Below are 24,004 nucleotides of genomic sequence, written 5' to 3' on the forward strand. Positions count from 1 at the left end.
GAGAAAGGGGGATCCCGATAAATGTTTTTAAACAAAATTGCAATTAAAGTTTTAAATGATATAATGAAAACAAATAAATCTATTTTTTAAGAAATTTTCCAGCGAAATGATAGACGTTTACAGCAGCTTAATACATTTTTTGTTAGAAAAAAAATACCATATGCTATTCTTAAATGAATGGGGTTGCTTTAAAACCAAACAAATAACGATGGAAATTATAGTAAATAGTTTAGACATCGGGATCGAGATGCCTCTCTCACCTCGATACGTATACGGATACTTATACGGATACGTCAGAAAGAACAATCTCTAATAGCGACCTTGCAAAAATCAATGAGTGGTCAAACACCTGGCTTGTAGCCTTCAACCCTTCCAAAACTGAATGTTTAACAATATCTAGAAAAAATCGAAAACCATTTCATCCATCGCTTGTATTTAACGATGTTCATTTAAAAGAAGTCGATGCACATAGGCATTTGGGAGTTATATTTGCTAGTAATTTATCCTGGAAATTACACGTGGATGAAATTATAGGTAAAGCTTATAGTCGTCTGACAATGATGCGTAGAGTTAATTTTATACTGGATAGGAAAACGTTACAAAATATCTATTTTTCGTTTGTGAGACCTATACTTGAATACGCCGATATCGTTTGGGATAATATACCAGACTACTTAGTAGATAAACTTGAAGGTGTTCAACTTGAAGCTGCTAGAATAGTTACGGGAGGGAATAGAATGGCAGCTAGGTACTTGTTATACAAAGAGACGGGATGGGTAACCCTATCAAAAAGAAGAGAAAATCATCGTTTAATTCAATTCCATAAAATATATCATAAAAAGTCCCCTGATTACTTAGTAAATATTGTCTCCGAGTATGGCAATCATAGACATAGTTACAACACTAGACAAGAAAACTCACTACAAGAAATCCAAACTAGAACCCAACTATACTATAATGCCTTCTTTCCCAGTACAATACGTATTTGGAATAAATTACCTTTGGTGATTCAAAATAATCCATCCCTTTCAAGTCTTAAATCATACTTAAATTCTAATTTATCTAGAATACCCAATTATTTCTTTGTTGGGAGTAGGCTTGGTCAGATTTTACATACGAAACTCAGACTGGAATGCAGTTCTTTGAATTTACATATGTTTCGTAGAAATCTGTGTATTTCTCCACTATGTTCATGCGGCGAGATTGAAAGTATCGAACATTTTTTCTTCCATTGTAACAATTTTATAAGAGTACGAAATAGAACTATTCTTTCAATACCTCATCACATAACTGTTGATATATTACTTTACGGTTCACAAAATCTGTCAGAAAGGGAAAACCAAAATATTTTTCTTGTTGTCCAAAACTTTCTGATAGAAAGCAAAAGATTTTAAAACAAATCACTTGATATTTTTACTACGAGATATTATTCGGTCTCTTTTTTCAGTTCAAATTTTATTAGTGATGTGGCATGAATGAGTGAGGTAAATTTTATTTTGTTATGTATAAATTGGAATTTTTGGAGATTTTCAGCGACTTCAATTCCAGTAAACTGTTCACAATATAAATGTATGAAAGTTTTCCATATGAGTGTACTATTTTAGGTTTCATTCACATACAATTCTCTCACTTGTTGAATTTGCAGAAAGAGGGATTAATATAAGCCTTATGGCTTGTTTCCCAATTCTTTTGTATTTATTACTAGTGTATTGTACCATTGTCAATTTCTTCAATAAAATATTGTTTAAACTAAGAAGGGCTAGTTATAACTTCGGTTAAGACCGCGGAACATTAACTGGCAAAATTGGAAATATGCAGCTTACGTCATTTCCATCTGTTACAATCAAAACATTTAATGATAGACAACGGAATGGGCGGGTACAATTCGGCACGGACTTCAGAGAAAACGTTGGATTGAAATTCTAGTTTGAAAATCATTTTCAATCCACCTCAGCTACGCTAGAAGGCAATGAGTTACTGATTGACCCAGAAGTCAAATAATTTCAATTTCGGAATATTTTGAAGGTAAAATATATAAATCATAAATTTCTAACCAGTGTTTTTAAAGAAACATAAAGGGACAAATATTTGATTTCTGTTAGGTATGTGCATGCATGTGTTTGGAAGGGGGATTTGGAGGGGGCTGAACGATCTTGAAAAAAAAAAGTTTTTTTATAGTTTGGGCAACCCCTCCCTGTTTTTGATTGTCAAACATTTTCAGTGAAGACAAAACTAAAGAAAATACCTCTTGTCATCCTAGAAATAAATATATTTTGTCATGTGAAGGCATGATCTGACTAGACAATTTTTACCCCCCCCCCCTACAATCAAATAGCCATCCCTGAAAAAATAATCTCTGTCTTCTATGACTTTTGCGTCTCCTTAAAATTATAGGCTAAAAATTCATATAAACAATGATAAATATGAATTTCAAACAACATGTATTTGGGCATTGAAATTATTTATCTTTTGGGTCATACATTCACATTCTGCGTTTGAAAACAGCTCAGGTGGATTGAAAATGAATTTCAAACTAGAATTTCAATCCAATGTTTTCTCGGACGTTCGTGTCGAATTGGACCGCCCATTTCATTGTCTATGATTAAATGTTTTGACTGTAACAGATGGAAAAAACGAGCTGTACATTTCCAATTTTGCCAGTTAATATGTTCTGCGGTCTTAAGTACAACAATTTTCCTGTAATAAACTACTCAACCACGACTTGTTGTGATAGAGCTTAACATCCTCCCTTTTTTGGCGACAATGTCAGCTAGAGCAACATACCGGGCAGGTTGGCAAGACAATGCAAGGTTAACTTTTTTCCCTTGGTGGCTTCAAAAATTACGTCATTTCAAAGAGCGAGATAAATTAAAACCAGCCTCTTAGGGAAGTAACTAATACTATCAATTGTTATGGGACGACCTAAAGTAATCAATTACCTTAATAATCAATTTCTTGCGTCGGTAGAGCGCTCGCTCCGTGATCGGAAGGTCTTGTGACCGAATCACGGCCACGACTGACCTAAGTCGATAAAAATACGGTAGGTAGCAACTGTTCCTTCGCCAAGCGCTCGGCACATTGATGTGAAAGTTGTGGGTCTTTCGGATGAAACCTTAAAGACCGAGGCCCCGTGTAACGGTAAGCGTTGGCACGATAAAGAACCCTCATTGCTCAATTGCCCCCGAGTTCCGAGTAAAGGTTTAAATTTGAAGCCCTTCTCCGGTATATGGTGATATCTCTATACGAGTGAAAAATTACCGAACGGGACGTAAAATAGCACACAATCAATTTCTTGCAAGTCATTGGTAAAACATCTTTTTATGACTCCGTAATCGAAGATTAGAGCCATGGCATTCATATTTCACGTGTATTCCTTGTGAAAAGACCTTCCTTTGGATACCAACAACTTTGACCTTGGAGTCTGACCCAGTTTTACAATATTTTAAGCAACTTTAACCTTGGCCATAACTTTTGAACGGTGCTGGGGCTTTCATACTTCACAAGTATATTCCTTATGACAAGACCTTCCTTTGGATACCAACAGCTTTGACCCCTCGACTTTGGAGTTTGAACTACTTTTGGATAACTTTAACCTTGGCCATAACTTTTGAACAATTGGAGCTAGGACTTTCATACTTCACACGAGTATGCCTTGTAACAAGACCTTCCTTTGGATACCAACAACTTTGTCCCTTTGACCTTGGCCTACTTTTGAAAAACCTTAACCTCTGTCATAACTTTTGAACAGTTGATGTTACATTGTAGGATTTTCATACTTCACGTGTATTCCTTGTGACAAGACCTTCCTTTTGATACCAACAACTTTGGCCCATTGACCTTGATTTTTGACTTACTTTTGAAAAACTTTAACCTTCTCCATAATCTTTTCAATGGTTGGTGCTATGGCTTTCATATTTCACAGGTATATTCCTCGAGACAAGACCTTACTTTTGGTACCAACATTTTTAATCTCTTGACCTGGAGTTTGACTTGCATTTTAGAAAGTTTAACCTTCGCTATAAGCTGCCATACGGGGGCATCAGTGTTTCACAAACACATCTTGCTCTCCTTTGTTTTTATTCTACATATGATCCATCCTTGTAAGCATAAGTTCAAACCTAGCAACACCTTTACTTTATTGAAAGATTTCAACCATGTTACCACTCTCTCAGATGATGTTGTAAGGCAGAATAAAAGATACTGCTCACTCTCATATTCCAGAAAGGCCCAAACTTCGGTGATCTGAAACAAGTTAATGATATCCATCACATAGTGTTGCATTTGTGCATCTTGAACTATTACTTGTCCTTATCTATATTTTAGGTCTGTAAAATAAATCAACATCAAGAAATTGTTTTATTGAATAACAATATGTCATACATGTTCTGTGATCAGCAATGTTTTGCACAAACTTTAAAATGAAACTAAATACTACAACATTCGAAAATAACTATTGGCACCAAAAATAAACAGCAAAACATATACCCATTGATGGATAACACAAACTAAATGGATGTGTCACAACTAGGTAAAAAAAAAAATACACGATAGCAAATAAGCATATCAAAAATTGGGCAAATATAATTCACATTTGATATTCAATGCTCATCAACAGAAATGACCAACTAAAAAGAAATCCCTACTTTATTTGAACCTATTTATAATCAGCTGCCTCCTTGACTTCCTTTAGTCTATCCTCTCCATTTCCACCCCCCTCCAATCCTTCCGTATTTTCGATCTCCGTGTCTGATGGATCATCTGAGTTTTCTCCCTCGCTGTCAATATTGGCAATCACTCTGTCACTACAGTGCTCCAAATTTTCTTTTTCTTCTTTAGAATCAGACTGTTCTTTATCTTTAACCAAACCATTCCCGTCCTCCTTACCACAGACATCTTCAGAATCACTCTGTCTGGAATCAGTGTTTTTGAATTCTTCCTCCACAACCTTTCCTGAGTCTTCACCTTCACACACCTCTTTCCCTTGGGTCTCTTCCTCAGAAACTTCATCTCTCTGACCATCATTTTCACTTTTCTTGCTATCTGCATCAGCTTCTTCAGTCTCTTGATTACTACCATCTTCATTCTTTCTCTGACCAATATCTTCACTGTCTTTTTGACTAGTATCTTCACTATCTCTTTTGATGACATCAGTATCTTCACTTTCATTCAGACTTGCATCTTCACTCTCTTTCTTACTATCATCTTCACACTCTTTCTGACTAACATCTTCCCTGTTTCCTGTATCATCATCTACATTTAACTTATCCTCAATCTCCTGACAAACATCCACTTCCTTAATGACCTCACTCTCTGCCACATCTTCCTTAATGCCCTCGCTCTCTGCCACATCTTCCTCCGGATCAGGTTTATCCTCATTCTCCCGACTAACTTCTTCCTTAATGCCCTCATTATCTATCACATCTCCTACTATATCATGTTTGTCCTCATTCATTTTGTCTACAGTTGCTTCCCCTTTCTTTTCCTCACTGTTGACATCAGGTTGGTGTTCCCCACTGAGTGAGGACAAGTCCTCGGTCCTCATATCCTCAGGCTCCTCACAGTTGTTGTTAATGTTGTCATCCATCTTCTCACCTCTGGTGACCTCTTCATCTTCCAACTGCTCTTCCTCCTTGACAGACCTTCCTTGGCTCTCCACTTCAGACTGATCATTTGGTTCTTTGGACTTTGCTGGACTTGATGTACATTCAGATTCTTTGTCATTAGACACATCATTCAGTGGGTCCTTTGTTGGAGTCTGTTTTTCCCCTTCTTCATCAACAGCATCATAAAATTCATCCTCCTCTTTTAACTCTTGATCTGAATCAAAGATAAGTGGGAAAAAAATTATAGTACCTTTCATGAAAAAAAATCACTAAAATTCATAAAGCATCTTTATGCCTATCTGGTACTTAACATAATCTATACCATAAGATCACAGTTTCAGCATACACTGAGGAAAAATTTAAAATGACTGTACCTTCTGTCTTATCTTCCTCTGCTTCCCTCTCTGTAAGAAGAAAAAATAACATCAAAATCATTAAACAGATTCAATATACTACTCCATAATCATCTTTGTTGAAACAGGTTGGTTGGTCACCATATGGCTTCTAGTTACTTGGGAATGGACCTGCTTCAATAAATATAGGTCAGATCCAGAATCTAAAGCAAACTGTTAGTGTCCATCCCTAGATGAATCATACATGCAAGTTTGGTCACCAAGGGGCTTATAGTTACTTTGGAATAAAAACTGCTTCTCAAACTTTAACTTGCTCCAAATACATGCTACATAAAAACCTGGGGCTCATTTTACAAAAGAACTTACGACTATGACCAAAATTTAATTCTGCTTGTAACTTTCTAGTTTACATTAAATTTACATCCAGATCTTCAATTTAGAGCTGTACAAGCAGCATTCTTCATATCAGAAATTTTCATTGTAAAATCAGAACTACTCATTTCAGAGACAGTAAAAATGAAAGTTGTCAAACTTCTGTTAATGTGGATTCATTATTTTCTTTGGGGATCAATTATTTTTGTTTTTGCAAAAATTAAAAACTTTGTTAATAGGTAAATCTGAGAACAGCTTCTTAATCTTATTACGTAATTTGTAAAATTTGAAGTTGGTTGATCATCTAAGTTTGTGGTCTGTTTCGGCCACCAAATCAATGAAAAATGATGGGACTGCAGTTTTCATTGTTGCATTGGAAAAATAACAGAGGCTCTAACCGAAGCAAAATTACATTAATGTCCTGTACAATTATTGATTTCTTACACATATTATTAAATTAAAAGGTTATGGTAACACGTTACACAACAAGGATGAAAACAAACAATTGATCATTTTAGTGACACGGTTGATGTGAAGACTCAAGAACATATGACAATTTTTATGATCTTTTTAACTAAAATGTTAACCTTTCTTGAGATTGATGAAATGGAAGCTATCAGAAGCTCCCGTTGTTTCCAGGCTTGAGTCATGACACATGCAAACAGAGGCATCTGTTGTTTCCAGGGTTGAGTCCAAATTAAGGGATTTACCTACAAGTAACAAATCAATTACTCTACACTTATCAATTATATACTATTAAAAAGATAATACATAAATCAAATCCTCTAAGCTTTAACTGATTTTGTATTCATTTGATGAAAAAAAAAACATGTAATTATTTGAGAAAAATGATTTAGAATTTTTTTGAGAATCTTTTTACCTTCTCCATCTTCTTCACTGCCAAAAGAATTCTGTTTTTCTAGGGCCAGCTCATTAAAGGAAGTTTCTTTGAAACAGAAAATTTAAGCATAAAATAATGTCATTTTTTTTGTACAACAAATATATACTCAGATTACAAGAATACAAGTAAAAAATGCCAGCTAGAAACCTTGAACCCTTTTTTAAATTCAGAAATGGTCTAGATCTGAGAAATTACTGCAAACTTACAAAATCCTGTGACAAGCCTATCCTAGCCCATTTAATGCATTCTATCATGTCTGCCATAGATGATTTAAAGTATTCTTTAGCAACAAACCAGATTTGTCTATCTTATAGGAACACACCTAGATCACCGGAGCTCTCCATCATTTGTTCAAACAGTGTGGTGTCTGTCTCAGCTCTGGCAAAACCTAAATCCACCATCAGACGGTTCAGTTCCTGTCCCTCGTAGTCCAAGGTCACCTTGTACACCCCACACTCCGTCTTATGACGCACATACATAATGGAAACATCCTGGACATGATCTATCCAAAAGTACAAATATGGCCATTAATACTAACAGAGAAAAAAATCTGACTTGACAATGCTAAAAATTGTTAATGATCTACCTTGATGCAAGTTAAACAACTATTGTATGAAAAAGAAAAACATATGCAAGTCTCACTTGAGAAAAATATTCTGGTTTCCTTGCTCCAGCTTCCTGTCAGAGAAAATATGTCTGTCAGGGCACACACAGAGACCTGAGCAGGTATCTGGATTAGGGAGTCTGGTATACTGTACACACAGTCCATCTTAGTGGTCAGTTTTTCACCTAAGTCCACCAATAAAACCTAAAATACATTTCTTTCTGCATGTACATTGTACCTGTGTCTATTTTTAATAGCAGAACTTCTCTCTCAGTTACTATATACAAAATGAAATTATTTTTTTTTTTACCTTTGATTATTATTGTGTTAAAAATGTTTGTTCTGATTGATAACTGAACTTTAACTTTCATCAAAGAGAATGCAAGAATAAGTAATTTACAATAGCAATATCATCAAGTCAAGGAAATCCTATAGAAATGCTTATAAATCTTAATATCAGGGCTTTCACAGTTCCCTGAAATAACCAAAAACCGCAGTCCAAGTTGTTTGGTTCAGTTTCAGTTACATTTTTCCAGATTAAGGTGTGGGTCTAGTTTTGTTTATATACCAAAACATGGTGATGAAATCAAAGAATCAAGACATTAACTGTGATAAATAAACATTACAACTGAAATCTACTTCATCCATGACAAAACACTTGTCACAAAAGGATGGAATAATTATTGAAACGAGCAACAGTGGTCATATGTTGTCCATAATAGTGGCCCTAGTTGATGATATACCGACATCAGCATGGTTACAGGTTAACACATTGTTTTAAAGGTGAAATTTTATGACAAATAAAGTTTTTTCAAGTTTAATTCATGAAATGATGTAAAGGACCGGACCAAAAAACCCAAAACTGAGAAAAAAATTTACTGAACCAACCCCAAAAATTTTGGAACTGTGACAGTCCTACTTAATTTCATACAACTAACCTGTACTTGCTGATTAGGGACGACTTTCAAGCATTTGGCTCTTTGATACTGTTTTTCCATTGGACTGAGAACAAGACAAGCAACACCTTCCTTGATGTCAGACAACTTCTGCAGGTTTTCTTCTACACACTTGCTTATCTCCTCCTCAATTTTTGACAACTCATTACAGTCATTGAGCTGGACATAAAACTGTAGAGGATTGTCTGCAGAGGTAACCATGACGTCATACTCCATATCCAAGGATAATAAAGTCCAAGAGTATGGACTGAACAGGGATACAAGATCAATCGACTCCTCCTCATCTGTAGTGTGGTCTGGCTGGGCGTACCCTCCGTCTATCAGACAGCTAGTGATGGAGGTCTCATCATCAGACAGTTCTACAAAGTGTGGCCCAATCTCTGACTTTTCTGTTACATACATTAGAAGTTCTTTATCTTCAGTCAGCTCATCAAATCTTCCACAGGAGCTCGAATCCCAGGACTGACTGATAATGCCACCAAGGCGACAGTGAATAGCTTGAGAAGACATTTCGCAAAAAACATCTAAAAGCAGGAAAATATTGCACTTCCTCACAATCTCCTGGTTTCCAAAGTCCACAAAAAACACTTTAACTTTGTCCTCATCTACCTCTTGGACTACAGATCTGTAATACTGACCATCCACTGGGAAAAGCACACAACAAGAAGTTCCTGGTTTGATGTCCTCCAACTCTTTACCTATCCCTTTATTACAGTCATTCTCTCCATTCTGTACATCCTCCTCTGATACAGACTCAGATTTATTTTCTGACATTGGACACGGGTCACTTTTACGGTCAGCAGAGTATTTTATCAGCATCTTGTCCATCAGTTCATCTAGACTTGCCACCTTGTCCACTATATGGCACCAGAAATTTTCAGGGTTTTCAATATGACTGAGAGTGATTACATACTCAGTGTCTGCTTCTACAGCTTCCGGGGTAAACCTACATCATAATGTATAAACATTGATTTACTGTGTCGGTATTTCTCTTAATATGCAAATATTTTTGGGATTGATTTCCCTCTCCAGAATAATTTCTCAAAAACAATGAGGCACATGTAACAGAGAAATTTGTATTTAAAATTTTTACCCCCTAACATATAATCAAAATTTGGGAATGAGGTCTTTTTCTGACATCCTCCAAAATTTTCCTGCTTGCTGTATATGTAGGGATTGAATACATCTGAACAGTGTTGAGAAAACTAACCTCCCATACAGAATGTCCTGTTCTACATGTATAAGTACTGAATACATCTGTACAGTGTTGAGATAACTAACCTCCCATACAGAATGTCCTGTTCTACACTGTACATGTATAGGTATTGAATATGTTAAGATAACTAACCTCCCATACAGAATGTCCCGTTCTTCCTTCACTGTTGAGCACTCCTCAGATAGCTTTAGTGAGGGGGTAGCTACATCACTGGAGTCAGAAAAAACACGCTTCACTTTCTTACTGATGGTGACCGGCGTGGTCGCCTGTACCCCATATCCTTCCTCTATCAGACGCTCGCTGATCGACAGACCCATGTGAAGAAGTTGTACAATACAGCTGTTATCATCTCCAAGGCTAAGAATGTCTGCTAGTAAAGTCCTGTCAAATTTACAATTATATTACAAGTTTAACTTCTTAAGGGAATCTCCTTGTGTGTTTTGCAATTAATTCCTTCAACAGCTGAATTAACCTTTTATGAAAAGTCTGATATACAAGTATCTCTGCAACAGTGAACATTCCTTACTTTGATTTACAAATAAAGTTTTATTGTGTTCATTCTTTATCAGAATACATTCTTTATCAGAATACATTTAAATTTTAGTTTATTTTCAAAGATACTGAGGTAATTGAAAACTTTATCTATAGATCTAGAATTAGGTTCAAGTTACAATAGTTGTAATTTTTAGTTAATAAGCACAGAAACATGAGCAATATTCAGATCTAGCTAAATATTAAACAGATCACATTATGTCAGTATTACTTACTTTTCCTCAGTAAGATTTGTGAAGAGAGTTGTGGCATCCTTGCTCCACGGCCCATCCTTAGACCTCACCCCAGCAAGGGAACACTCCACACCTTGGATTGGAAGGTCACAGAATCGTTTCAGAAGACGGCGGAGATCAGAAATGGCACACACCTCTATATTGCCATGGTCCAGAAATATCACCTCCACTTTATCCACATCTACCTGTTTTTTGATGACAGCTCGATACCAGGATGAATCCTCAGAAAACTTGGCAGCACAAGGTGTGTTGATTGCCACTTTTTCTATTTTATAGGATGATATGGGCGTATTGCTGTAGAACTCATACATCTGGTCCAGGAGGTCATTGAGGGGGGCGGGGTCACCAATGTGGAGGTAGAAACAGCTCGGGGAGTAAACACAGCTGACGTTGACCTCCACTCTATCCTCCGTTTGGACGGCAGCAGCCTTCAGCTCGTTCACACTTGAGATTGTGTCCTCCTCCTCCTCTGATGATTCATCTGTTGCAACAAAGCTCTCCAATAAATAAACAAAATAACTAACAAGATAACTTTTTTTGAATATATCTCTTGCAAATTTGGGTAAAGGATTGATGGCTTGGTCAAGATCAGGTGCCCATGTTGGTTGCAGATTAACCAAAAAATGAAGTCTAATGAATCGTATTACAAGTATGTTCTATGTAACACTACATCCTTTTGGCAGATTGTCTGAAATTTCTGTTCATTTCTGTCGAGCGGTTAAAAAGATTTCACTCTTACTTTAGCAGAGACCCAAGTGGGCTACGGACTATACATATTCAGGCATAACATTTATCGTTATCATATTCAACTAAACAAAACAAGTATAATTCAAATACAAACTCTTCACAAAATATTGTCTGAACAAAAAAATCACATAACTCATTTCCATCAAAAATGTTACAGTATATAAAGGACATGGGTAAATTTATTAATCTCTGGGAGTTTTTCTACTCTTAATATTTAGACATTTGAAGCAAAAGTACATTAAGTACTTTCAATTTTTCTAAAGATACTGTATATGGGGATGAAAATTTCAAACTTATTTGGTAATACTCAGAGAAAAAATGTGTCAGATATTTTTTGATTGACAATTTTGAGACCTCGGGCTACGGACTATACATGTAGCATTTTTCATTTACTGAGAGACCATAGAAATATAGTTGTCTGTATCAGTAAATATTTCTTAAAATTATCATCATGGAGTTCACACATGTTTAATAAATCCTTTCGTTTGGATATTGAATCAATTTATACAAAAATCCTGTAAAATTTAACAAAATAAAACAAAAACTTCAAATAAATTCACAATACGAGTAAAATATGAATTGTCAGAACAAAATAATACATGTCAGAATTACACGTAATTGGTGTTTTGATAAAAAAAAATATAGTTTAAGACCATCTAAAGAACAAGAATGAGCTTTAATTTAGCATCTATGAGACTGAATTTCATGTGAGCAATGGGGCTACGGACTATACTGTTTAACATCTCTATTGTGGACAATCAACTTAAAGAAAATATAATTGTATGATCAAATTTGTGGCAATTTTTTTTAATTATTTGGTATTCTATAACAGTTCAAGCCACTTAGTTTGAGTATTTATAATACCATATTTAAAAATCAATTGTCTAATGTACTGTGTGCTTTCAACGCCAAATGAAATTCCAGTTCAACTAATTAAAGCATTATTGGTGTTCAAACTATTAATGAATAAAAGCAAGAGGAGCTGTACTTAAGTCAGGGCATGATTTTTTTTAGGGGGGGGGGGGGGGTTTACAGACTATATTGCTCCATTTTTTTTTTTTTTTTTGATTTTATTTTAATGTAATACATAGAGCTCAAGGTGGTCATTCAAAAGGTGTATCGGTATATAATTTATCATGATCATATGGTGTAATTCATAAAAAATTACAAAATATGATTGACCATTTGAAGTAAAAACATGATTAGTACAATATTTATCCATAAAGAATCAATGTTTTTTTTTAATTAACAATTCAGTGACAAGAAGATTGGGTGGCACAATTATAAGAGTGAAGGTCTCACTTTTTAGTAAATTGCAAAGTAAGGAGTTGATCCTTACGTTTTGGGATCAAATCCCACTATGGGATGTTAAGACTGGTTGGTGAGAAAAAAATAAACCATTGAAGTCCCATTTTGCAGTAGATGCATGTAGGAAAAAATAATTCTTCCTAATACAGAAGTATGGTTATATGGTCTGTAAATTTGCTAAATTTATTTGTAGAGTCCGTAGCCCTTTTGTAAGTAGGATTTGTGTGGCCAAATATTCTTTTAAAAATATTCTAATGCTAATTTTTCCAAATGGAATGTTAATATGTATCACAAGAAGGAAAACTTTATCATGTATATTTAGAAATATGTTTTGACCACAAAGATAACAGGACAGACTAAGCCTTTAGTTGAAAAATGTTAATTTTCAGACATTTTATCTTTAATTACAGTGGTATTTGTATTTAAAAACATTGCATTTGTTTGAATAAACATATTATTGTATTGTAGTTATTGTGTCAATAATGTATATGACTTTCTGGAAGTTATTATATTAGGGCTACGGACTATACAGGGCTACGGACACCAATCATTCTTCAAAAACTTCTTTTGGTGTTAGCGCAAAAGCTATATTCATTACTGTTTTTTACTTTACTGGTACCTGTGAAAATATTAAACAAGAGCATGAATAATTATACGTTCTTTTGTTGAACACAAAGTAGAATGAAATATGGGGCTACGGACTATACAAAAGATTAGACCAGTATGGAAAAAAATTACAAAATATGCACACATTTTACCATATAACCACTATATTTTTCTCACAGTACTTTTCTTCTTAAGTAAAATAAAAATTTTAAACACATAATATTTGCTCTTTTTTGGCTAGAAATTATGCATGTATTCCAACATTGATAAATCTTAAATTATATAACAAAGGTATATCTGCACACATTTATTCATAATTTCCACAATTTTTATCCTTTTTCTTTTCTGTAAAAAATAAACTAAACCAGAGTGATTTCTCTATAATTAAGTATATCAATTTTGGAATGTTTCATTCAAAATAATTTTAGTTAACCATTTTTTAAAATGTAAAAAACCAAGTGCAACAGCATAACGCTTCAAAATTGATGGATCTTTGACTTTATTCTGTTGTTTTTTCAAAGATGCAGATACTATATATGTGATATTATATACCAATGGAAAGCTCTCATTCTGATCTTTGCAATGCAACAAAAGACATTTAGATTAGATGTAACTATAAAGAGTTACATCTATATAACATCATTTGGTTGGAAATGGGCACCTGATCTTGGCTAAGCCGTTGAAGAAAAAGAATAAATAAATTTACAAAAATATTTTTCAGTCAAATGAATGTTGAAAATTTATAAATATGAAATTTACAGAAACTTTTCATGCCACTTACTCGTTCCATTACATGTGACGTTAAGTTCAGCTTCATCAAAGCCTGTTTCATCCAGGGTTATATGGGACTCATCCATCAACACCGACTGGGAAGCTACAAGATCAAACATTTACATGTATATAAGATGATTTAAACTTTATACAGCTTTCATTAATTGTTAACATACACAATTTTGTTTTTGTGTTCAGACCTGTAACAAGTAAAATTATTGAACTGTATCCACAAAGCCAACAAACTGCATAAAAATCAGACATATATTACATGTACTTTTACATTCAGAAAAATGGTGCAAGTGTTGAATTATTACCAGTGTCTTGTCTTTCTTCCATTTCTGAGAGATCAGCAGAGTGACTAGTCACCTCTGGTTCACCTCCACCTGTAGGAGACAAAACACTGTTTCTAATGCATTTCTTCATTGTAAACTAAACATCACCTCAAAAAGCAAGCCATCAAATTATCATGAACAACACAGACTTTCAGGTTCAGTTTTAAGACTCACCTAACTGTATAATCTCTTTATTTATACTATGATCATCTGCTAGCACCATTGTTACTTCATGTTTGTTGTCCACTTGTTTGTCAAATGTCACAGTAACCTCAGCATCCAATGACAGCTTGGAGAACAGTTCCTGTTGCTCTGTAGACATAGTTGTACATCCAGTCAGACAGCATCGGTAAGCCAGAGCTGGGCTCACAATTCCAAGAGTACGCAAGTTATCTGTAGTGACTGTGTCACTATTTCCAAAGTCTATAAATAGAACATCCACCATTTCACCTTTGATGTCTGTGACAAGAGCCCGGTACCAAGAATTGTCTGTAGTGAACTTGGCACAGCAGTAATCATTAACTGCTACATCTGTCAAAGGTTTGGCCTTCTCACAGTGATTCTGAATGTTTTCAATAACTTCTCCTAGTGTATCCTCTTGACTTGCTAACTGTAGAAAGAACTGATCTTTGTCACTATGACTGACATAAGCTGCAGTTGCCTCTGTGGGAACGATTTGCTCTTCTAAACAAGTCACACGGACTGGCTCTGGTTCCTCAGGAGTACAGGAACTCTCCTCATACTTTACCAGGCTGGCTTCCTCCAGAGACTTCCCCAAATCTTTACCCTCCACTTCTAGCTTCACCTCAGATCCAGTTACAAAAGTACAGGTCAGGTCTTTGTCTACAATCAGGGACTCCAGCTGGGTTGTGACCTCTGAACTCCAGTCTCCCTCCAGTGAAGAAACCCCACACAAAGAACATGCATATGCAAATGGTGGTAATGATGCAAATTCTGATGGAAGGTTTTTCAGTGAACTTGTTTCCACTTCCTCGCTATTGCCGTAATCAATAAACCTTACTTTAGCTTTTCCTGCATTAATCTCCTCTATAACTCCTCTGTACCATGCCTTGTCTTCAGAGTATATCATTCCACATATCTGTCCTGGTTTTGGGTTAGCTAAGAGAGAACATGCACCTACTGACTGCTGTAGTTTTGCTGTCATGGTTTCCAGTGGTTCTTCACACCCTTCTTTCTGCAAGTAGATTTTGGAGGGTGATTTTACATATGTAGCAAAACATTTAATTTGAGTTCCGGTTGGTTCTGTGTAATTGATATGTTTATATACTGGAGCCTCCTCTGCTTCAGTTTCTGGTGCTTCTCTCCTGGGTTCCGACACTGGTTTTCCATCATCAAAGAAGAGCTCTACTGTCAAGCACACGGGAGACTGTCCTACAACCTTCAGGGTCATTTCTTTATCTGCTACTTGGTCTCCAAAATCATTTCCAACACCCTCTGGATTTGACAATTTGCAGTGTATGGCTTGTGGTTCAAGTTTAAGGAGTTCTGTCGGAATATTACAAATACTCTCCATAGAAATTGATTCTGAATTCCCATAATCTACAAATAAGACATCTGCTGTGTTTCCTGAGACACTAGTGACTATGGATCGATACCAAGCTTCGTCTACGCTGTACTTTGCCATGCATGCCATGCCCTCCAACACACAGTCGACTGGAATTAAAGTTTCAACCTTTTCTTCTATATCTCCGAGGAGTGTGTCTAATTGATCTGTATTCTGTGCTAACTGACAGTAGAAGCTGGTGGGCGAGTTGGTGTGGGAGACAAACACCTGGTGGGTACTGCCTACAGGAAGGGAGATCTGAGGTGGGAAATCTGACTTCACAAATGATGTTGAGGAATCTGAGGTCTCTTTTCTAACAACTGCTGCCCTGATCAACTCTTCTGCCACATCCACTTCACCTGCAGAAAGGGAAACCTTCCAAGTTCCATCAGAGTTTTTCTCCATGAAACAAACATTGAGAGCATCAGGGACCAAACTCTGCATTATCTCCTTGGTGTCATCTGACCATCCAGTTTGTAGTGGTTTCACACCTGAGAGGCTGCATCTCAGAGCCTGAGCAGGGACTTCACGGAATTTTTGCTCTACCTGACGTAGTGCATCTTTAGTAACTACGTCTGCATTCCCATAATCCACAAACCTGACTGTTATATTTGATCTCTGAATGTTCTCTACATAAGCTCTGTACCATGCCTCATCTTCAGAGAACTTAGCAACAACAGGATCCCCCAGATTAATATTCTCCAGTTCACTGCCTCCAGCTTCATAATGTTCTTGAATATCTGCCACCAGTTCTTCTAATTTATCTGCTTTTTCCTCTGGTTGGATCCAGAAGTTGTGAGGGTTCTCAATCCAAGACACAAAAGCTGTGACTTTCTCTCCTTCTTGCTGAGGTAGAGCTGGATAAGGATTTTGTAATGTACTGACAATGGGAGCAGAGGAAACTTTACATAGTCCAGCATCAGCTAAGCTCTGAGCTACATCTTCACCATTCTCCGATAGCTTCAACAGGTACAATCCGCCAGAAAAATTAACAACGTTTGCCTGTAATTCTTTATCCATGACCAGTTCTTCAAACTTTTCTATTGCCTCCGTTGACCAGTCTTCCTGGAGCACTCCACTGAGGGAACATTTAACTCCTTGTATCTCTAGACTCATGTAGTTTGCATTGGCTGCTTTCACTTCAGCTTTATTCACAGTCTCTGTATTCCCATAATCCACAAAATGAACCTTCACTCTGTCGTCTTCCACTTCGGAGATCTCCCCTCGATACCATCTATTGTCTTCAGAGAATTTGGCAACACAGGGTTTTCCTACTTCATATTCATGGACACATCTTTCTTTTGGAAATAACCCATTGTATTCTTCATTCATTTTCTCCATCATTTCCTCCAACTCTTCTGACTTGCTTACCATCTGACTCCAGAATTCAGTGGGAGATTTGACGTACACTACATATACTTTGACAGCTTTGTCTGATGGGAGTCTGGCAAGTTTGTACAAGTCAGCATCCTCATGCCCCCACTTATTACCATCTTTCTTGGGTGTGGCACTCCATCCTGGTGATATGACTGTAACAGCTGATGTGGTTGTGGCACTGTCTCCCCAGTCATCTTCTGTATTGGCACCACTATCTCCACCTCCACTGCTACCACCAAAACCGCCACCCCCTCTACTGGCTCCAAATCCACCACCCGGCTTTCCTCCCTGAAATCCACCACCCTGCTTTCCTCCCTGAAATCCACCACCAGACCTGGATCCAAAACCTGATGAGGAATTTCTGGGCTTGGAATCTGAGGAAGAGTCTCCCCAATCATCTTCAGCAGCAGGCTTTGATGAACTGCCACCAAATCCCCCTGAGAAACCTCCTGAAGGACGCTCAGACCTCCCTCCAAATCCACCTCCAGAGCCTTTGTTTCCAAATCCACTGGAGCCACCACGGTCTCCAAAACCACTGGAACCTCCTCCAAAACCACCACCACTGCGGCCTCCAAATCCCCTGTCACCTGTTAAATTTACACAAATACCATCTCAACTTCAAAGTAATTTCTTTAATACATAAGAGAACTTCTAATCAAGAAAACAACATACTAAAAGTGTATTTTATTCTGATTAACAGTGTTTTCAATAAGAGCCGGCAACCGGCAAAATTAACCGCCTGTACGTGACTGAGACGCGGAACATAGGAATTAATTCTTACAGAATTTCCTCAAATTGAAAATGTAAATTTGTATTCTCGTTTATTTGTGTTAGCTCTCTTGAAATACAGGAACAGTGTAACATTTCACATTTAAGAGGTTTTTATGTACTAGTAGTTTGTATTTGTATCCATTTTCTTAATTATTTCGTTCTGACAATCTGTATAAAATAGTAAATAAATTGAAAGGTTTATGATATTTTAGTCTTAGATTGCAGAATATTTCAATTTTTGGGGGTATTGTACGCCACTACGTGTTAAAAAGTTCTTAAATTTTTAAATAAATTATTTCCTTAATTTTGAATAATTTTCCTGACCAGTTAATGTGAAAGGGACAAATTATGTAGCATTTTCAGTATGAAATTCTAGCACAAAAAATTGTCTGTGCTAGAATTTTCATACTTAAGTTGTCTTAATGTTTTTACAGACACCTAGTTTTCAGGGGGAAAAAAATCAGTCCGTCAAAAGTCCATATAACAAATCAGTGAAAGGGTACAAATTGTTTTCTAAATGGCTTTATTAGGTAAAATTTGGTAATTGATAGTAACAGAAATGTGAAAAATTTATTGGCCTGAGAGGTAAGAAAATTGAGTCAAAAATGCCAATTTTCGTTTTCGACCGGGGGGCTTTGCCCCCCTGGGCCCCCTACCAGGGCTCTGCCCTGGACCCGCTGGGGGCCTGAGCCGGCCCCCAGACCCCTCGCCGAGATTGGTTTCCTGCTGTTCCAATATATTTCCTTCTATTGAAAATCTTATTGAAAACACTGATTAAGTTTCAAATTTATACATGATCAGAAGGATAGAAAGACAGAAAGTAGGACATGAAACACTTGATGCCCCAGACATATTAAAATAATAACTTAAACCCTGAAAACTATTTCTGAAAGAATGCATTAAATCCAAAATTTTTCCTAAGAAAATACATATTTATTTTGGTCTGACAATTATTGCCCATAGCCAGTTTTTCATGATATGTTTTTTTTTTTTTTCAGAGATAGTCTTTTTTTTATGTATTTCATAGTATCAGTTTTTTTTGGAATATTATCTAAGCATGCTTCACTTCAAATACTTGCTTCTTTGGTTTGTTGATGTACAATCCCTGGCAAAATGACCCTCTTCTCCACACTTGTGACAACCTCTTCCTCCACTCTGACCACCTTTGGGGCAATCTCTGGCAAAGTGACCCTCCTCTCCACATTTGTGACAACCTCTTCCACCCCCTCCTCCAAAGCCACCTTTTGGGCAATCTCGGGCAAAATGCCCCTCTTCTCCACACTTGTGACAACCTCTTCCTCCACTTGATCCACCTTGAGGACAATCTCTGGCAAAATGGCCCTCCTCTCCACATTTTCTACAGCCTAAAAAATAGAAAAATTCCTCTTTTCATTTTTTAAAAAAAAATTTATTTACTTTCACAATGCTCAGACAAAGAAAAACTTTCACTGATACAAATTTAGCAAAATGCATGGGGATGTGATATCTACAAACAATTCATATCTCATTGAAAATTTCACACAAATAACATTCAACAGATCTAAAGAATTGAAGTTATACCTACCACTACCACCTCGGTCACCGCCCTCTCTTCTAAATCCACCCCCACTACCTCCAAATCCTCTGGATCCACCCTCATTTCCTCCAAATCCTCTGGATCCACCCTCACTTCCTCCAAATCCCCTGGATCCACCCTCACTTCCTCCAAATCCTCTGGATCCTCCAAATCCTCCTCCAGAAGAGCCACCAGATCCTCCAAACCCTGCTCTGCTTCCACTTCCAAAGCTGTGTGAGGATGAACTAGCTGAAGGGGTCTCATCCCAGTCTCCATCTCCCGAAGTGGTTCCACCAGGCGGCGATTTACTGCCAAATCCTCCAGAATTGAATCCTGAACCTCTACTGTGATTATTAGAACCACCAAAGCCAGGGCGGTTTCCTCGGTCTCCACCACTGAATCCTGGTCTTGAATCATTGGATCTCCCACCTGAGGATCGGTCTCCAAATCGTCCTCTGTTTAAAGTGTGTTTATAGCAGATTTTTATTTACCTCTGAATTGCTATTCGCTATACTAATATGTAGTATACCAGTAATTTAAGGCATCAAATTAATAAAACTTCTTAAAACTGAGAATACTAAGCAAAGAATTGACTACCACATACAAATATCATTAGTCATACATGTATACCACAATATAACTTCAGGTTTATTGATACTCTGATAAGAAAGATAAGTCTTAATGACATGTCTATTAATCCTTTACAAATTAGCCAAGTTGAAGTGCCTTTTTTGTCTCAATTTGGCCCACAACCTATGCTAAAATTGTTTTTATTTTACTTATAAATTACATTTCTTTTGGAAAATCATAAGAGTTAAACCAACATTTTCAATGAGTGACCAGAGGGTTTATCAACCTTAAGACTGACCTTTGTTGAAAGTTGTTGGATGCCTCATTGTTGGCTGTGGTAGCGAGAGAGTTGGTACTTGTGCCGTATTTGTTGTTGATGTTGGTACCCTCAGGAGACTCCAGAACACACAGCAATATATCCTCTCCTACCTTCTTAGACTTGAATGTTGCCTTAAATGTTTGATCCAGAACCAGGTCCTCAAACTGAGCCACTTTCTCCGGCAACCAGAATCCAGTTGGTGATGCAACTCCTTTAAAACATCACCAAAGTTTAACATTTTCAGCATAGCAGTTAACAAGTATACATGATCATCTGTTAGGTCAAATAAATATTATACAATTTTACATTGTAATTCAAATGTCTATCCATGTGTTTAAAGAATACACTTGTTTTCCTGTGTATGTTTACAGTGATTGGGAAGAGCTTGCGCCACATGCCATAGTCGCATTGAAGTGAAAATCAATCATTGGTAGCGCCAAGGTGCGCATTCAAATTTTAGCAATGTTAGTTGGAAATATATTGCGTACGACTTTCTTGCTTGTTTTACTTTCGTTTTAAATGCAGTCATTTTAACACAACAAATCTCATTGGTTAAAATGTAGCTGCAATAATGTAGCCCTCTCCAATTTTTTTTTAATCTGATATTTTCAGGAGAGGGCTACAATTCCACTGCATCTCCGTAATGGTGCAAATATATTTTTTAGATACGGCGACTGCAGGCAAAATAAATTGTTTTTGCATTCAACTTACTTCCAATAAGACGGAATTTTTATTCACTATCAACATCATGGCCCTTTATACGCGAAAACCAAGTAAAATAAATCTGCGTGTTTTCCAGTCGTTCACCTCAGCAGCCATGACAGTTCTCGCGTGATGTACTGAGACTTGCACTTGAAATTTAGAATCACTTGATAATGTAAATGTCGGTGTTGATAAATGTTTGTGTTGTATGGTATCACTAAATATCGATAAATAAAAGCATTCCATGTGATATTTTTAGTATAAACAGTGATATTTATGCTTATAATAAGGGAAATCCATACAGATCCGCTCCCCTAGATCCCAAATTCTCATTGGTTGTCCCAAAATAAAATCGATCAAGGTCAGTAAACATGGCGGATAAATTCAAGTTGTGATGTTGACATACACGAAAAATAACCGATATACGGATTGTTCTGTGTATTTTTGGATCAATTCATGTCCTGCATAACTACATTTCATGAGTTCAGGTAAGATATGTTAACAAAATACCCACTTACTGATAATTTGAGCCGAAATCTGTGCGGTAGTGAATCACTCCCGCACTTGCACCATTACGGAGATCCTAAGGAGTTGTAGCCCTCTCCCAAAAAAAAAAAAAAAAAAAAATGGAGAGGGCTACATTATTGCAGCTAGTTAAAATGCGGCAAAAACTGCTTCCTGTTACATGAAGTGCTTTATTTAGGACAACAAAGGTATATTAACTCACATATTTCCAATGTTTAATTGAAATTTTGACGTTATTGATCCAAAATACAAGAAAATTATATTGTTTGCGGGTTCCTTTAAATGTGCTACACTGCATAAGTGAAAAAAAAAATTTGGTTAACGAAGAAACGTGTTTCTTTTCATACTTGACGTTTGTTTGTCATTTTTTCTTAAAATGGCCCATCAGAATGTATAGATGGCCCATTCATTTTCAAAATGGCCCATTAAAAACTTTGACAGTTGTGCCATAGTCCCATTGACCTTGATGGCCCTCCCAATCACTGTGTTTATTCATATGTGCATGTATATACGACAAAAAAACAGTGTATTGAATAATTAAACAATGCTTTCAAAATAAAGTTCAAAAAATATTGTAATATTAATTTCATAAAAATAATATATTGTCAACTCTGCACTTGGTTCTATTTTTAGATCATACATACGATCTCACACATTGCACTGGCAGATTTAGAGCCCCCCCCCCCCCCACTTTTGTTTCCAAAATATACACGATTTAATAATCAATTTTTTTTGGTGTGGCCGTGGGCCCCTACCCCGACCTCAAACTGGTCAGGCCCCCCTTTTCAAGATTCCTGGATCCGCCACTGCATTGTATCAGTCATAAAATGCACAAAAGCAGAATAAAGTAAAGAAAGTTTAAGTAGAAATGAAAAATAGAAATAAAAATGATTAAATTTTCTACTTCTTAGCTTGTAAGGAAAAATGAAAAAATAAATGATACAGGTTACAGCTTGGGCCAAAAAAAAAATTAATAACTTGGTTCTCAGGCCAGTTTTCTCAAAAATAAATGTGGGAGGGAGGCTTCCCCCCCCCTTTTTTTTTATCTCTTAAAAAACAGACGGGATTTTTTCATTTTTTTTTTTATAATTTCAAAAATAGCAACTTTTAATCAACAATGCTTCAACACTGAGTGTAGAAATCAAGATCATTTATTTTCTGCTTCTTTCTCTTTTCTCTACTACATTCAGATGATTCATGTAATGAATGCATCCTAAAAACCAGACATGTTAAACTTACAGAATCCAACACTTGATGCATTTGGTCAATTGCTTACATAACACATCTAATCTAAGAGTGCTTCAGCACTATAAATAGCACTTATGATTTTATTAAAGATTGTCAAATTTATCAGTCTTTGGTTTACCCAGACTACTGTATAGGGGATTAATTTCACGGGTTGTAATTTTCACGGTTTTCTCTCCTCTGACACGATCGCGGTTTGTTGAATTCGCGGAATTGGTATATAATAAAAGTTACCTCCCTTGTCTATATCCGTTTAATCTATAGCATTGCTAGAGCGGCATTAATCAGCGTTATGTATTAACTTCAGGAACAACAGGGTAGGTTTATATAAAATAGTTTGATTTAATAATTACTTGACGATTAATTAAAACAAGTGCAGTTATTAAAAGTCCTTGACTATAAACGTCGAATGACTTTCCTATATGCTATTACGATGAGTGCATGTACACCCCAAGATCTTATTTCCAAAGGGATAATACATCGCGGTGAAAAACCAATGGACGATAATAAATGTGTTAATGAATGTCGACGAAATAATATCATTCCACATCTTAACCAAGTTCGATAGTTATTTGAATGATTTTTTTTTAAACCAAAATGTCGATAAAAACTATTACGCATAATAATGCAGGTAACAAATAAGTTACGCACGGGTAATCAAAACCCATGACCCACGTGTTTGGATTGACGAAACATGTAGCGATGGCTATTAAAACAGCTTTTTAACAACTACATGTTATTATCTGCTGATTTGAATTAAAGTAAAGCGTGATAATTAAAATAATTGAATGACAAGTACTACTCGTAATTACTGAAATG

General features: G+C 36.3%; 1 protein-coding gene across 1 annotated transcript in view; it reads right to left on the bottom strand.

Annotated features, from left to right (window-relative positions):
• Window positions 1–607: 607 nt before the first annotated feature.
• Window positions 608–24,004, bottom strand: part of LOC133200835 (uncharacterized) — a 29,489-nt gene continuing 6,092 nt past the window's right edge. Inside the window, 17 exon segments of the mRNA XM_061336651.1 lie at window positions 608–782; window positions 4,154–4,242; window positions 4,673–5,817; window positions 5,978–6,007; window positions 6,916–7,038; window positions 7,209–7,274; window positions 7,552–7,731; window positions 7,872–8,037; window positions 8,772–9,735; window positions 10,138–10,386; window positions 10,773–11,271; window positions 14,233–14,325; window positions 14,540–14,608; window positions 14,732–18,085; window positions 19,349–19,633; window positions 19,834–20,279; window positions 20,693–20,924. Coding sequence (XP_061192635.1) covers window positions 608–782; window positions 4,154–4,242; window positions 4,673–5,817; window positions 5,978–6,007; window positions 6,916–7,038; window positions 7,209–7,274; window positions 7,552–7,731; window positions 7,872–8,037; window positions 8,772–9,735; window positions 10,138–10,386; window positions 10,773–11,271; window positions 14,233–14,325; window positions 14,540–14,608; window positions 14,732–18,085; window positions 19,349–19,633; window positions 19,834–20,279; window positions 20,693–20,924 — 8,165 coding nt within the window.

The sequence above is a fragment of the Saccostrea echinata genome, unplaced genomic scaffold, assembly GCF_033153115.1.
Source record: "Saccostrea echinata isolate AGI-Se365-2 ecotype Australia unplaced genomic scaffold, CSIRO_AGI_Sech_v1 ptg000041l, whole genome shotgun sequence".
Lineage (NCBI taxonomy): Eukaryota > Metazoa > Mollusca > Bivalvia > Ostreida > Ostreidae > Saccostrea > Saccostrea echinata.